Genomic DNA, 15,859 nt, shown 5'->3' on the forward strand with positions numbered 1-15,859 from the left:
TTATAAATAGTGATGGGATCTTCCCAATGACATCCCACAGACATAGACAACCAGTTCCCCTACTACAGTCCCAGCCTTCTCTTTTCCAGCTGCAAAACAGGGATCACCACTTTGCAGCAATAGTTACACTAATACTTTTCAAAAATACTCTTTGGTATGAAATTTTAGTCATGAGTGTTGCAAAAGGTCTTTGTTTATTAAAAAGTTTTCAACCCAGGAGAAAGGAAATCCAGGAGCTTTCTCAATGTCTTGGATTTGATTTCGGGTGTCTGCACACTCATTAACAACAATCACATATGGGGCCCTGGGCAGTAGTTCCTTGTAGATGGTTGGCAAAAGGTACCTGAGAAAAGCAGGGCTGCTGCCTTCAGCTTATTCCTAGGGGATATGCACTGCCTCTGGGGATTTTAGGGCTCCAGCTACTGAGGAAAGATGAGAACCACTCCTCTGCCCACTCTGAGAAATGATTTAGATCTCCATAGACACCTGGCGCGTTTTCATTTTATTCTTGCAAGAGCTTAATTACCCAAGTGATTCTGGTAACTGTTAACACTGAAGCTGACAGGAATAAAATATTGCCTTGCAATCACCTTGCTCTGTGAAGTTAGGCACACGCTTACAGGATTTATGGGAGCAGCGCCTCTGGGCACGAGGAGTTTGTCACCGTGCACCCACAGGCTCTGATTGCTTCCAGCTCAGCCCCACAGCTGTGACTGGGAGCAGCTGGGGACAGCAGCCACACGTTCCCAGCCTCTGCAAGAAGTCACAGCATCTCCCTGTGACAAGCCCTGACTCGTGATACCAAAATTCTGCAAAAGTGCTGGTGCCCCACACCACAATCCACCCATGGATTCAGAGTGAACCTCCTATCCCATCCAGCATCCCCCCTGCCCCACTGCTCCTTGAGCCAGGTGGGATCTTCAGAAAAAGCTGCTCTCCTTCGTCACAGAGACATGTGGACAGGGAGAAAAGAAATCCAGGAGCTTTCTCAATGTCTTGGATTTGATTCTGGGTGTCTGCACACTCATTAACAACCTCAACCAGTAGCGTGGGCTGAGCTGCCCCTTAGCTCACCACCCTAAAGCTGTGCGAGCTGGAGATAATCCAGAGGAAAAAAGGCTCGGCGAATAAGTACCAATAATGCAAACACCACTAGGCTGAGCTCAAGTCAGGACCCCAAATCCTCCACACTGATTAACACAGCTCACCTCAAGCTTGTTGCCTTAAACTCCACACTCAAGCTCATTGTCGTGGTTTGAGACCCTCAATGATTGTTGAAATATACTTCTCCTTGCTCCTCCCTGCTTGCTCCACGTCTCTTAGGCCCTGCTCCCCTTACGTGGGCTCTCCCAGGCAAAGAGGTCCCTTCTGTTCAGGCCCATCTGTGCTGAGAAACTCAGTCACCACGTGCATCTGCTAAACCATTCGATGGCAGCATCGATACGCAGTGGTCAAGGTGGGAATGTAGGGACATGGAAACGAGTCATCCTGTGCTTTGAAAAGCTCCAGGGTGTGTGCTCGTGGCTCCAAAAGCAGCCTGCCATACACCGGCCTGCTTCAGCCCCCCAGAGCATGGAGGTTCCTCATAGGCTGAGCTGCTAGAGCTGCTGAAAGTACCCTGCGTGTGGATTTAAGGGCATTCCATGTTTAAGATCTTTGTTGTTCACATGCTAAAGCTCCACCAAATGTCTCTGTGGGCTCTTGCTGGGTGTTTAAATGTGAGCACCACTCTGCCTGATGAAACAGGCACAGGTGGCTCCCTGTCAGCATCTGTGTGACACCATGGCAAGCAAAATCATCCCTGAAATATAGAGATGTGCAAAAACCCAGCACATGCTGACCATACTTCCACCAGACCACCACCACACTTCAACCAAGGACACTTCAACCCTGCCACCCTTGGGGCTGCAATCCAAATCCCATCATTATTTTACCAAGGATGAAAGGGAAGTTAAACAACAAAATGCAGAGAGTAAGCTTGCCCAGAAAGCCTCTGAGATGTCAAGGTTCAAGTCATAGGTCTACAAGCAGATGCAGGTATTTCCAAGAGATGATCTGTGTTTTCCAAAGCCCTCTTCCAGCCACACCACCAGGAGGTCCCTTGAGCTGGGAGTTGCTTCATTCAGGAGTGAGTGTGCCTAGACAGTGCTGACTCAAAGAGTGCAGCAAACATAAAACTCATGCCCTGTGAAGGTGTTCATGAATGCCTTCCTCCATTCCTCATTCACCAGCTCAAATCCTTCTCACCAGCACAGCAATCTGCATGCAAAATTCCCTCCTGGTTAAATGCAGAAGCAGCCAACATTATAGAGAATTAGGCAGCATAATAAACGGATTTATATCTTTTAAAAATGCCCAAAGGCCACCTTCATGCCTTGAAGGTGAACAAACCAAAAAGACCAAGTGTGACACCAGCCAGATTTTGTAACAATTTATATCAGAATAATTAATTTGGATTTCTACCAAAAAAAAAAAAAAAAGGCAGGTAACCCAGCAGTGTCCAGGTGGATATATCAACATGGAGATATGCTCTGAGACCAAGAGCCTGTTTATTGAAAAGCTACTGAAGAACATCAGCAACTTCTAGCTGCTGCTGCTCTGTGCCTGCCACAGAACAGTGTGTAATCCAGTTTCTTCTAGCCAAGCTCCACAGTTAAACACATGCTGAAGCAGTTTTCTTATGTAAAGAAACATTCCCAAATCAGACTGTTAGTCTGGATTAATGTCGGCCAGCTACAGATGAACTACAATGAGTCATCCCCCAGAGACATCAGGTCCCCTAAAATAGAAACAGCAACCGAATGCGTAGAAAGGCTGGAATATTTGGACTGAAGGCTCTGATCACAATGCTTTACATAAGCTGGCAAACACACCACCCTTCCCAGGCTGAAAGGAGGATTCACCTCAGGCCAGGGCACTTCCACAGTTCCGTCTCACACGCTGGGAAGTGCGGCCGTGACATTCCCTGATGCCACACAGCAGTAAACTGGATTGTTTGGGATTTTTTTTTTTAATACAATGAAACTATTTAAGGACGAGTCCAGAGATGCTGGAATCAATCAATATAGTCAGAAAAGCGGTGGCATCGGCCAGTGCTTCAGAGGTTTGCACAGGGAAAGGCAACAGACCTGGCTCAGGACCACAGAGGCTTTGTGCTGACCAGCAGCAGGAAGACTTGAACACAGGGAATGACACGAGCCATTTTCCCAGAGGTCTGGCACAGGCTGGAATGCAGGTGTTCTCCTCCATACCCCTTCTTGCTGTGTGAGGAGGACAGAGATAGAGAAGGGACAACATCCTGAAAGAATCATGAGGAGACAGCCTGGCATGTGCCTTTGTGTTGAATTGGGGTCCTGCCACCTCTCTGTAGGGAAAACAAGGGGCAGGTGAGGACTGTCAGGAGCCTGAGGGAGCCAAGAGGCTTTAGTTGCCCCAATCAACCTCCGCTGGGACTTCCATCCACGACCTCCATTTAAGCTGAAGTCCAGGCAATTAATTTTTCCTGAGCTCTCCTGTGGGTGTACTTACTCCAGGTATTCCCAGATTGATCTTGCACTTCACTTGGTGTCTTTTGTTCACTGGGTGACACCTGGGCTGTTGGTGCCACCCTCGTGCTCTTCCTGCCTGGCTATAGGGGTACACCCATGTTGTAAGGCTGTTCCCTGGCCTATGCTGTGCCTGTCCTTGGTTCCTGGCCCATGTTCCCTGAGGTAGACAGGTGGTCTTTGCTGTTCTACAGGGCTGGAGAAGAAGGATGCAGTTCTGTGTAGGTGTTAAGCTCATGGCAACACCATCTGGCTCTCTTTGGCCCCATTCCTGATGGAGCCCAGTTTCTCTATCTCAAGGTGACCCTTAGTCCCCTCACTGCCTTCCCCTCTTTGAGATCCCCTCTTTGAGATTAATTTTCACTAATCTCATAAAATTCCCTCAATCTCATTTAGATCCAAACCTAACCATGGTCTCCTCCTGCTGCCTGGCCTTCCCACAACTTTTCCACCCCCACATCACCCCCAAAACCTTCACTGGAACCTCACAGTCTCCTTCAGCCTTGGAGAGCACCTCCCTCCATCCCTCTCCAGCCCCACAGAACCCTTCCATGTCCTCCCAGCTCTTCTCCTTTCACCATCAGTCCTGTACTTTGTGCTGGTGCTTTTCTAACCTTTGACAAGTTCCTTGATATTTTTTTCTACAAAATGCTTTCTTCCTGTTGATCCCATTCTCTCTACACTGCTCACGTGAAGAACAATGCTTTAAATTCCTCACCAGTCCTTTCTATGGTCATGTCCTCCTCAAGCAGAGTGATTTTTCCTCTTGTATGATGGGGCCATCTCCCTTGTCATGCTTTCTTTTGTACCATTTGTTTAATTTCCTGCTTGCTCCCATGCCTGTGGCTTGTCTTCCAGTGCTCCTGATAGCCTGCAGTTTTCTAGGACAACAGGTTTTTAATAATTTGATGGACTTGGTTCCCATGTAGGTTTGTGCTGGCAATTAGATGGGAAAGACCTGAGCTTAAGGTCTTTATTTGACTTGGGGATTGCTGAGGAAAGCAGAGCTGAAGACAGGAGGCAAAATTAAACAGAGTTCATCTGAGGTTAAGGCTTTCCTAGGAAAAGCCAAGTGCCGTATGGAAAGCATCTCTGCAATACTTCACTGTGAGGTTCCATCATGGGATAAAGCCCCTTTTTTTTGTACAGTCCAATGAATATTTCATCTGCCACATATAAAATATCCCTGGAAAACTGTGCAAGGGCTGATTTATATTTGGTATTGCTCATAAAAATACGCAACACCAACAGAAAACACCCAGACCCAAGGTGGATCCAAAGCATGTACTGGTGCTGGTTTCAAACAGACAGTCTAATGAGGTTAGATCTAGGGTGGAGAGGCCCTGGCACAGGTTGCCCAGAGAAGCTGTGGCTGCTCCATCCCTAGAAGTGTCCAAGGCCAGGTTGGACGGGGCTTGGAGCAACCTGGGTTTGTGGAAAGTGTCCCTGCCCATGGCAGGGAGCTGGAATGAAATGATCTTTAAGATCTCTTCCAGCCCAAACCATTCTGTGAGTCTATGAAAGCAGCGTGGGTGAAATACATGTTAAATCATTCATCTCCTCAAACTCCAAATCAGGCTGCTGAGGCTCCCCGAGGGTGGGAAGCACGGCCAGGGGTGGGAGGGGGACTCTAAACCTTGAGGGCTGGGGGGTCAAATGACCCTCGGTGAGGAGCTGCAGGGGTTTGGGGGATTTCTTTGAAAAGGGGCAGGCGGCTGCGGGGTGCGAGAGGCGGCTCTGGGGTGACGGGGCAGCCGGGGGAGGCCGTGAGGGCGGGCCCGAGCTGCCATTTCGCGGCCGCCCGTCCCCCGTTGCCGGGCGGTGCCGCCGCCTCCCTCAGGCTGCGAGTGCGACATGGCGGCGGCGCGGGCGCTGCGGCGGCTGCTGCTCCCGCCGCTGCTGCTCCTGGTGCTGCCGGGCCCGGCGGGGGCCGTGTGGCCGCAGCCCCAGGCCCAGCACTCCCCGCCCGGCGGCGGTCGCTGTCCGCTGCCTCCCGGCCAATTCCGCTTCGCCGCCGCGGACGGCTCGGCCGTGGGGCCGGGCTGCGATGTGCTGGACTCCGCCTTCCAGCGGTACCGGGCGCTGCTCTTCGCCCGCCCGACCGGTGAGGCGGGATGGGGGTGACCCTTTTCTCCGTGGCTTTATTCTTAACACCCCCCAAACCCAAACCCGCGTTTATTTTGGGGTCAGACCACGGGGTTTGGGTGTCCGCCTGCCTCCCCTCAGTCCGGCGGGGACTGGTGGGGCGGGAGGTGCAGGCTGGGTGTGACGGCGAGCTGGCTTGGGGGAGTGTGGTGGCACAGGGCAGCGGTGCGTTGGGATGCGGAGGGCAATGCCACAAACTGCAGATGACAAAATCTGACCCAGTTGGCACAGCGAGCACTAGTTATCTTCATTTCCTTCCAGGGTTTAAGCTCTTGCTCTCGAGAGTTCCCTCCATCTCATTTTTTATCTCCTCTGGACAGGGTTTCACCTCCCCGTTGCTTCATTTCGCTTCCTTCTCTTGTGGCTGCAGGGAGAGCCACTGCCGGTCTTGCAACCACTCTTGCTCCAGGGTTGCTTGTAAGTCTTGGCTCTTTCTGTTCCTAGCAGCTCTTGCTGTTCCCTGTGAGGCTTTACCTTGAGGAAAGACTTGCTGCATCGTGTGTGTTCTTCCAAGTATATGTTCCTGCCATGGAGCTCATCTGCCAAAGCAGAGCTGCTAAACGTCCCGAGGCAGTGTGGCTTTTCTGCCAGAGAGGGATTAGCTCTTGGATTCATCCTGAAATTGTAGGGTAAGATGAGGAAAGGCAAAAGCTTGGAGAGCCGGAGTTTGCTTTGGGACAGGTTCTAAAGGTTTCTTGCACCCAGACATCTTAGTGATAGCACCCATGGCATGTCAGGGATGAGCTGCAAGAAATTTCCTGGCTGTGGAGCCGGCATGCATGGATCTCAGTGGCTGCGTGGGTCTGCTGCAGCCTGAAGTGCTATATCCAGGGAATACGAAGTGCTTCATTCATCAGAAAGAGCTAGTAACTCTGCTCCCGAGTGTTTTAAATGTCAGTGTGAACTCTGTTGCTGCTGATCAAAGCAGAGAAGGGTGGTGGCGTTGGAAGCTGCTCAGCTTCTCGTTGAGCACATCGTGCTTTGAAAAAAGCAGGTTTGAAACAGAGAAGAACCATTTGGCTTATTTTATTTTTTCCACTCTTGTGAGTAGCAATAGAAATAAATTTCGGTTTGGGAGCTGAGAAGGCTCCTCTTGGCTCTCTTTTGCTGCTAGGAACTAAAAACAGCTGATCTAATTATTCATGCTCTCCTGTTCCTCTCAGAGGGGAAATGTGACCATCAAATCACTCGGAGCAACATTGTGATCACGAGATCGAGCTCACACTCATCGCTTTCCATACGCCCTGCTTTATGATGCTCAAACTACACAAATTATTTTAAGACCTTTTTTCCCCTTTGCTTGCTTTTTTTTTTTTTTTTTTGCATGGGTGGTTAGTAAGAACAGGCAATGGAAACCCTGGATGGAAGGAAATAAGTTTTATTAATAGAGAAATGGCAGAGACCATTTTCTGTCTGCGCTGGCTTCAGGGTTTAGTGGTGTCGGTTCCTGCCTGCTCCTTGGCCAAGGAGGCTGTGTTTGGGTTGGGCAGTGTCTCCCTGGGCAGGTTTAAATGCGGTGTGTGATGGTGGGACCAGTTCTGTTGAGGGTCCCCGGCAGGATGAGTATTTCCTACGTCCCCAGGCCTGGGGGCAGCTGTTCGTGGTGAGCTGCCGCCTTCCCGAGAGGAGGGATCAGGTCTTGCTGTGCCGCTCGCACATCTGTGAGGTTGCCTTGGCTACCAGCTTGTCTGCAACCAGCTCAAAACAGAGGGCTAGCTTGGAGCTGTTTTCCTTCTCTCTGCAGAGGTTTCGTCATTCCTTCATGGAGAAATCCGGGGTTCGTGGCTCCTGCGAGTTGTGGAGCAGGGGCTCCCTGCGTTTCACCCACACGCTGGCAGTGCCACAGTCTCCCTGGGGTCTCCTTGGTGCTTTGGCTCACTCCAAGCCAAGCTCTTTATTTTTAGTGACTGCTTGGAGCGTTGGCTGTGCCCAGGAATGCTGTGGGGGTGTAGGCATGGATCTTGGCTGGGATGAGCCGGGTCCCACCCTGCTGCCCCACACTCCTCTTGGCCACAGAATGCTGTGACTAATCCCATGCGTCCCAGAGAAGGTTGAACACCTCCCTTTGGAGTTGAGGGAGTTACTTCAGTAAGAACTCAGGCCTGTGCATCCTTTGAAGCTGTCATTCAGTTTGGGAAGTGTGGCCAGAGCTCCCGTTTAGGGTCTGAATGTGATCAGGTTTATTTCTCCAGCCACTGCACCTGGGCCCTGCCTGCAGAAGGTGAAGGTGTTCAGGAGCTTTTCTGTTCTCGGTGAGACCTTTTGGTTGCCTCTAACTCAGCAGATTCATTCTGCACCTTTTTTACAGGGTTTCTTTGCAAAGGGTAGGGCAGAGCTCTTGGGCTTGTACTTTGTTCCCAATGCTGGGAGAGTTTGGAAACATGATGCTCTTTACCCTCATGGATAAGCTTTGACTAGTTGTGGCTGTAGCTTAGAGCCAGGGCTGGTGTCCAGGAAGCCTTGGGGGCTGCTGCTGGTCCATACTCTGATGTCTCTTCTCTCTTGTGAAGCTTCCCTGAGAAGCCTCCCCTGGGGGTCTCCTCACTAGCAGACCTTCTCCATGTGGAAGGTTGGGATCAGCTCATGTGCTCCTGGTTGGCTCGATTGAAATTAGCCCCTGCTGAACATCCCTGTGCCTGTTTTGGGGTGCAGGAGGGGGTCCCCATTTCTGCCACGTGTGTTGGAAGTCCATGTGCTCCTGTGCCTCTGTTGCTAGCTGAGCTGGGAGGATGGTGGTGGGCTTGAAGCAAGGAGAAGAGCTAGGATGGGGTCGATATCTGTGTTGTTTGCAGAGAATGAACCATCCTGGGGGACACCCTGCACTCAGCTCCTCGTCTACGTTGCCATGCCAGGCTGTGATGGGTATCCCAACCTGGACTCCAAGGAGAGCTGTAAGTATTGGGGTTGGGAGTAGGAGGGAGTGACTGGAGAGGGAATGTGGCTGTTTCTGTGCCCATCCCTGGGAAATAGCACTGTGCAGCAGTTATACCCCCGCTTTTGGGGAGGCACCAACCCTTCTCTGTTATTGAGAACCTGGGGCAGGGAGGGAGGGACTTACCTCAGGGTGCTGATAAAGCAGCGGGGAGAGGTTTAAAACAGCAAAAGAAAACCAGAATTTGGTTCTCTGGGATCTCAGGGTGCAGTGCTGTGCCTGATCCCTGCTTGGTGCTGGGGCTCTCGTGGCAGTGGGGCCTGATGGCAGCACAGCCCCTGATGCTGTGTTCCAGATAAGCTGGTCGTGTCCAAGGGCTCCATGCTGCTCTCTGCTGAGGCCATCTGGGGAGTTCTCCGAGGTGAGCTGTGCTTCCAGTGGGGCATTCCCGCTCTCCCTGCCTTGGGCCTGTGGGGATGCCTCTCTGTGCCTCTCTCTTTCCATGGACTTCTTTGTTAATTGAGCTCTGCTCCTTTGAGGGAGTCTGTGCTGAGGAAGGGGCTGTGTGTGGTTTTCCTGCAGGCCTGGAAACGTTCAGCCAGCTCGTTGGGAGAGACGAGAACGGCACAGTGAGTCCTGGCCTCATCTCCTGCGGGCAGGTGGCTCTCCATAGTGCTCCTGCCTCCATGGGGACAGGCTGAGGGTTGCTGGGATGCTCGGGATGAGGGGGTACCAGCAGTGTGGCACAGCCTTGCCAAGGGCCACGTGGAGATTCATTGATCCAGCCAAATCCCTGCCTTCTGAGTGGCTGCAGCTCTTTCTGGCCAGCTGGCACTCTGGGCAGTGAGGGCAGCCCTGTCCACGCAGCCCCGGGGACAACAGTGACCCTGACTGCCTCCTGCTAAGGGCTGTTTGCCCAGTGTCCTGCTCATGTGTTGCTCATGTTTTCCAAGTGCAGTACTACATCAATGAGACAGAAATTGTGGACTTTCCTCGCTTCCCTCACCGGGGACTGTTGCTGGACACCTCTCGTCACTACCTGCCCCTGAGAGCCATCCTGGAAACTCTGGTAGGGCACCTGTGCTGGGAGACAGGGCGGTTTAATTGTGTGTCCTGTCCTCTGTGACCACTGAGGGTTTCCTGTGCTGCCTTGTGTGGGTGATTTCTCAGCTCCCTTTGTAGAAGAAGAAAACTGAGATGTCTTGGGTTCCTGCAGTCCAAGTTACTGTCTGAGGCTGGGTTGTTTCTAAGGTGAGGGAAAACACTGGCAAAGGTGGGTGGTGCTTCTGTGCTCATCCCAAGCAGAATTAAACTTCCAGGTCTCCACTACTGGCTCAATTATAGGGAGAACAGGGATTTTACTGTAAGCAGAGATACTCCTGGCCCTTTGCAGCTCTTCGTGGTGCTGTTGTGTTTCAAGAGAGGTGTCTGAATCTCTCTTCAATCCTAGTGATCATTTAGGAACTCTGCCTTGTCCTTTTGGAGCATGGGGACCTTGTACACTTTCTGTGTCAAGCTGGGTGACTTTTCAGAAGGGACAGGGCACGTTCATCTTTGTTCCTGTTCCCTCCCAGGATGTCATGGCTTACAACAAGTTCAATGTGTTTCACTGGCACATTGTGGATGACCCGTCTTTCCCCTATGAGAGCTCCACATTCCCAGAGCTCAGCAAGAAGGTAACCCTCCCCGATCTCCATGTACCAGCCCAGGTGAGCAGATCCCTCTCTCTGCTCCTGAGCAAGGCACTGAGCATTTCTGTGTTCCCAGGGAGCCTTCAATGCCATGACCCACGTGTACACTGCCAGCGACGTGCGCTCCGTGATCGAGTACGCCCGGCTGCATGGCATCAGGGTCATCCCAGAGTTCGACACTCCCGGCCACACCCTCTCCTGGGGTCCAGGTGAGGGGCAGACCCTGCCTGCTGCTGCTGTGAGGAGAGTTGGGATAGTTCCAGGGGCAGGATTGGGATATACAACCTCAATCCTAAAAGCTGGGTGTGGGGAGCCATGTCCCACAGACTGGCTTTGAGGAGGAGCAAACCATCGTTTGGGACCCAGTGGTCCATCTTCTGGAACAAAAGCCAAAAGAAAAACGTTTCCACCTCTTCTTGTGTCCAAGGTGAGTGATTTTGGGGTTTTTCAGGGGAGATCTGCTCTACCAGAATCATCGTGGATATTGCAAGGATCTTGTGTTTAACTGGGGGTGCAGCTGACCAAGCTTCCTCGCTCTGCGCAGCTGTGCCCCAGTCCTGTTGCAGCACTTTCTGCTGCAAGGACTGCAAGTGTCTCCTCTTCCATGTCTGGAAGTGCAAGAAGCTCCAGGAAAACATTCCATTGTCTCTTTCTCTTCCATTCTTCTGCTTCCAAATCCCATGGCCTGTGCTGGAGTTCACCCTGTGCTTCTGGTCACAGCCAGAGCTGTGGCTGGCCCTGCTTTCCTGTCCCATGGAAGGCCCTGGGCTGTGCTGAGGAGGATCGGGGGTGTTGTAGGCAGTGACATGACCACATTTTGACCCTTCCTCACCATCCTGCATTTGTTATCATCCAGGTGCTCCAGGCCTCCTGACTCCCTGCTATGTGGTCCAGGAGCCTTCTGGAACCTACGGGCCCATCAACCCCATCCTTAACAGCACCTACGAGTTTGTGACCAGTTTGTTCCGGGAAGTCAGCTCTGTGTTCCCGGACTTCTTTCTCCACCTCGGTGGTGATGAGGTGGATTTCACATGCTGGTGAGTCTGAGGTCAGTCTGGGTGGGGACTGGGGTGGAGTATCTGGGACTGGAGTCCAAGCCCATCACTTCTGGATTTTTGGTGTCCTGCTCCCCCAGGCCAGGGGGAGTGGAGGTGCATGGGGTTTCAATGCTCAGGGTGATGCTGGATATAAGGAGCTGCTGGTCCTGGTGCAGCCACAGCTCTGGGAATGCCTGGGCAAGCCTTGGACCAGTGTGGGAAGGACTTGACCATGTCTTGGCCTTACTCCAGAGTTCAGATTGTGATGCTTTTATTCTCTTCTCTTTGGTGCACAGGAGATCCAATCCAAAAATTCGTGCTTTCATGAAGGAGATGGACTTTGGTGACGATTACAAAAAATTAGAGTCTTTGTACATCCAGAGGTAGGAACAGGGGCATCTGGGGCCTGCAGCTGCACTGTGTGACCAGCACAAATGTCTTCTGCTGTCTTAGGGACCCCAGATCTCCTTTTCAGGAGCATCCCCATTGGGCATGTCTCCCTGGCCCCAAAGGAAGCATTTTATTGGGAGATTGACCACGAAAAAGCCTGGGACTGAAGAGAAAGAAGCCCCATAAGGGGCTGTGCTCACTCTCTTCTCCTTCAGAAGTACCTTCACATCCAGCTGTGGGTGTTGGGAATATCTGTGCTGCTCCTGTGGCTGTATGTAACCACCCAAGAGAGGGTCACGAGGATCACCAAAAACTCAGTACTTTTTCCTCTTCAGGCTTCTGGAAATCGTCTCTTCCCTCAGCAAAGGTTATATCGTGTGGCAGGAGGTCTTTGACAACGATGTGCAGGTGAGAGCTGCCTGTGCTGGGGTGAACAGTGTCAGCATCCCAGTCAGACACTGGTGTGCTCTGGGGGGGCTGTACTGGGGCTGGTGGGGGTTACTCTGTTATGAATCTGGAATTGATCCTCAGATGGTGCTGCCAGTGAGGTGCTCTCATGGTGGTTTTGTCACACTGTTGCCAGTGCTCTGCTCTCCTCTTGTGTGTGCACCTGCAAGAGGCAGGTTTTAACCTTGCCCAGGACACTCTGCAAATGGCCTTATCCCTCTCTCTATTGCTCCTGCAAACCAGATGGGAGGTGGCTCAAAAATCAAGGCCAGCCCAAGTCTGCCTCAGTTTCCCTTTGGGGATGTGGATGGGATCAGGGCACTCTGGTTGCAGGGGCAGGTGATGCTCTTGTCACCACACTGATCCCCTGCACGTTGTTCACCTGTGCTCAGGTGAGGCAGGACACCATCATCCACGTGTGGAAGGAGAACCTCCTCACGCCGTACAAGGAGGAGATGGCCAATGTCACCAGGGCTGGCTACCATGCCCTGCTCTCTGCGCCCTGGTACCTCAACCGCATCTCCTACGGGCAGGACTGGATGGAAGCCTACAGGGTGGAGCCCTTGGACTTCAGTGGTGTGTCCCTTGTGTCCCCTTCCTGTGTGGCAGCTGGCTGGCACTCGGAGGTGGTGCCAGGGCTGGGTGTCTGGCTAATGCATCACCTGGGTGCTGTCCCTCCACAGGCAGCCCTGAGCAGAAGGCCCTGGTGATCGGTGGCGAGGCCTGTATGTGGGGTGAATACGTGGACGTCACCAACCTGACCCCCAGGCTCTGGTAAGAGAGGCCATGGGGAGGTCACTTGGATCTCGTCAGGCCAGGCTCATGTCCCTTTCCTTCACCACCGAGCATCACTTGCTGAACTCGTGGATTTGGTCTGTGTATGGTGCCTGTCCCTGTCTCCTGCAGCACCTCTGTGCTGGGAACAGCTTCACGAGGCTGAAATGAGGGTTTGTGAGGCTGTAACATGCCCTGTACAACCTGCTGCTGCAACCAGGACGTGTTTAACACTGGTTTGTCCTGTCACCCTCGTCCACTCCTGATCCACATGTGTCCAGGAGTGGATCTTTGCATGCACAGAAGCCTTTGTGTGTGGAAGAACACCGGTCAAGAAAGTGTTTGGGAGCTCAGAGCTTTGTGTGAGAAGCTTTTGAGCTCCCCCTGACCTGACTGCTTGTCCCTCATCCTCAAGGCCGAGAGCTGGGGCCGTAGCTGAGAGGCTGTGGAGCAACAGCACCGTCAGGAACATGGACGATGCCTACGCCCGGCTGTCGGAGTTCCGCTGCACACTGCTCGGGTAACCGTGCTGGCACAGCTGCCACCCCATCTGGGCACAGGCTTGGGAGGGGCAGTGAGGGTGAAGGGCTTTCCCTGCTGCAAAATGACCCTTGTTCTTATGGAAAGCCCTGGTTTTCCTGCTGCTGCTGCGTGGGCAGAGCTCGCTTTGTGCAGTGCTGGAAGACGGGCCCTTGCTGCTGGCGTGGGCTGGTGGCTCTGGTGAGGAGAGGGCTTTGTGCTGAGGAAGGAGGGGGCCTGTCAGCTATTGCCACCCCTCCTGCAGCACCAGCTCCCCCAGGAAACCTGTCCTCACCATGTGCTCCCACACATGAGCAAAAACTGAGTCTATAAGCGCAGGATGAAAAACTTCTCCCTCCTTTTCACACCTGAAACTGGGCACCCGTGGCCACCCTGCTCTCCCGGAACCCCTGAAGCCCAGTGATGGGCTCTGCCTGTGCCCTCTCCCTGATGCCATCTTTCTGTTCTCTTCCCAGGCGTGGTGTCCAGGCCGAGCCTCTCTACGTAGGATACTGTGAAAATGAGTTTGGTGAGGTCTGAAGGGAGAGCCCTGCTGCCCTCGGTCACTGTACGCGCAGGAGGAAGGATTTCCACCCCTCAAAAACTGCTGTTTTGGCAAAGGGACCCCTTCCTACCCCACCTTGTGCTTTGGCTTTGTTGCAATGAACATTTTTTTGCCTTGGTGTGCACTCTCGCCTCTCTTTCTATTTTTATTTCTTTAAATCTATAAATAAATGACCCCAAAGAGGAAAAAGGTGCCTTTTCCTGCTCAGCTGGGGCTTGGGAGACCATGCAAGGGTTATTGTTAGCAGGAGATGGGTAGGGCTTGCTCCAGAGATGCCAGTGGAGGAGCATCTTCCCGGCAGCTCCTGAGCTTGCAGGGTGCCTGCTCAGCTGGATAAACTGTGCTTAGTCTCTGCTGCTGTCACAGGGTTTTCTTCTGCAGTCACGCTGTGCTCTGGGTTCCTGTCCTTGTCCCTTCTTTCTCCAATGTTCAGACAGGATGTTGGCCTGCAAACCACCACCTCTGCTGCCCCAAGCCCTGGCTGCTGCCACCTCCTCTGGCTTCTCCTCAGCAGATGACACCCTGGAGCCTCTCCAGGGAGCCCTTGCAAACCTGCTGAGGGGTACATGGATATTGTGGAATCACTGCTCAGCCTTTCAGACCGTCACCTCTGCTCAGGATTTGGCCAGCTGACCCAGCTCTCCTCCTGCTCTGTTGTCCTCAGGATGAGGAGATCAGCTCTAGGTGTCCTCCATCCACAGGGGTTTCTTTGGATGGTGTTTTCCTTGGAGAAGAAACCAGTGATGCTACTGTCCTGTAGAACTGGGACAGGTGTGATTGTTGTCCTCTGGTGCCGTGCTGGAAACGGTGTTCAGCTGAAAGTAGGGAATCTCTGAGAGAAATCCTGGCTGGATGGGACTATTGTGTGTGTGTCTTGGTCTTAACTGAGTGAGATCCTCTGTTATGGCTGGAAACCTTTTATGGTTGAAATTTAAATTAAAAATAGTGAATTAACAGTTACTACTGCTTCCTATTTTTAAAAGTTGGATTTTTTCCCTTTTTTCTTCTCCCAGCATGGTGTGAAGTGGTACCTCAGTCGGGTGCTTTGGTCACCGCAGGGAGCTGCTACTGGTGAGCGTGGGGACAAGGAGGGCCCTGGCCCTGGGAAGGGTGCTCTGTTCCCAAGGGGGATGCTCTGTTCCCAGGGATGATGCTCTGCTCCCCAGGCATTGCTCTGTGTGCACAGAAATGCTCTTCACCACCCCATCCCAACTCCCTACCTGCATCCCACTTGTCCCCCTGCCTTGCCGGGCTCCCTTTCACCCACAGCCAGGTGTGAGAGCCCACAGGGCCTGGGATGCTCCATGGGGGACCCCCCAAACCAGCGCCTTCCACTAGAGCCTGGTACTGTGATCCAGGTTAAACATCATGCCAGAATGGTCCCATTTTCCAGGGTGTCTGCACCAGCATCCCCCCAAAACCACCATACTGGGAGTGGCTCTGTGACATTCCTACCCTTGGAAGGGCCGGGATCCCGGGAGCACCCCGCTCTCCCCGCCGCGGAATCGCCGGGTGGTCCGTTCCTTCCAGAACATCTATTTTGGTCGCGTAAAACTTGCTGGGGAGCAGGAACAGGGAACAGGCAGCGTGTGAATCACTCGGGGCCAACGGGTTTAAAAATAAACCCAAGCGGCAGCGAGGAGCAGCCGCCAAGCCCCCGGATTCCGGCAGGATTGTGCTCCCAGCATCCCCAACCCACCCGTGGGCGCCGGCACCGGCCAGGGGGGTTTATTGGGACACACGGGCACGTGTCTGCTTGTAAACCCGTGTGTGCATCATGTGTGTGCTTGTAAACATGTGTGTGCGTTGTGTGTGTGCTTGTAAACGTGTGTGTGCATTGTGTGTGTGCTTGTAAACAATGTGTGTTCATCGTG

At 52.8% G+C, this 15,859-nt stretch overlaps 1 protein-coding gene across 1 annotated transcript; it reads left to right on the forward strand.

Annotated features, from left to right (window-relative positions):
- The first annotated feature begins 5,384 nt into the window (after positions 1-5,384).
- Positions 5,385-14,945, forward strand: HEXA (hexosaminidase subunit alpha). The gene is made up of 14 exons (XM_064668588.1): positions 5,385-5,649; positions 8,483-8,581; positions 8,918-8,983; positions 9,145-9,191; positions 9,521-9,631; positions 10,137-10,238; positions 10,330-10,462; positions 11,110-11,290; positions 11,587-11,673; positions 12,016-12,088; positions 12,520-12,703; positions 12,811-12,901; positions 13,317-13,421; positions 13,897-14,945. The coding sequence occupies exons 1-14, from the start codon at positions 5,400-5,402 to the stop codon at positions 13,958-13,960; spliced, it is 1,593 nt and encodes a 530-aa protein (XP_064524658.1). The 5' UTR covers positions 5,385-5,399; the 3' UTR covers positions 13,961-14,945.
- Positions 14,946-15,859: the final 914 nt, after the last annotated feature.

Source organism: Pseudopipra pipra, chromosome 12 (assembly GCF_036250125.1).
Source record: "Pseudopipra pipra isolate bDixPip1 chromosome 12, bDixPip1.hap1, whole genome shotgun sequence".
NCBI lineage: Eukaryota > Metazoa > Chordata > Aves > Passeriformes > Pipridae > Pseudopipra > Pseudopipra pipra.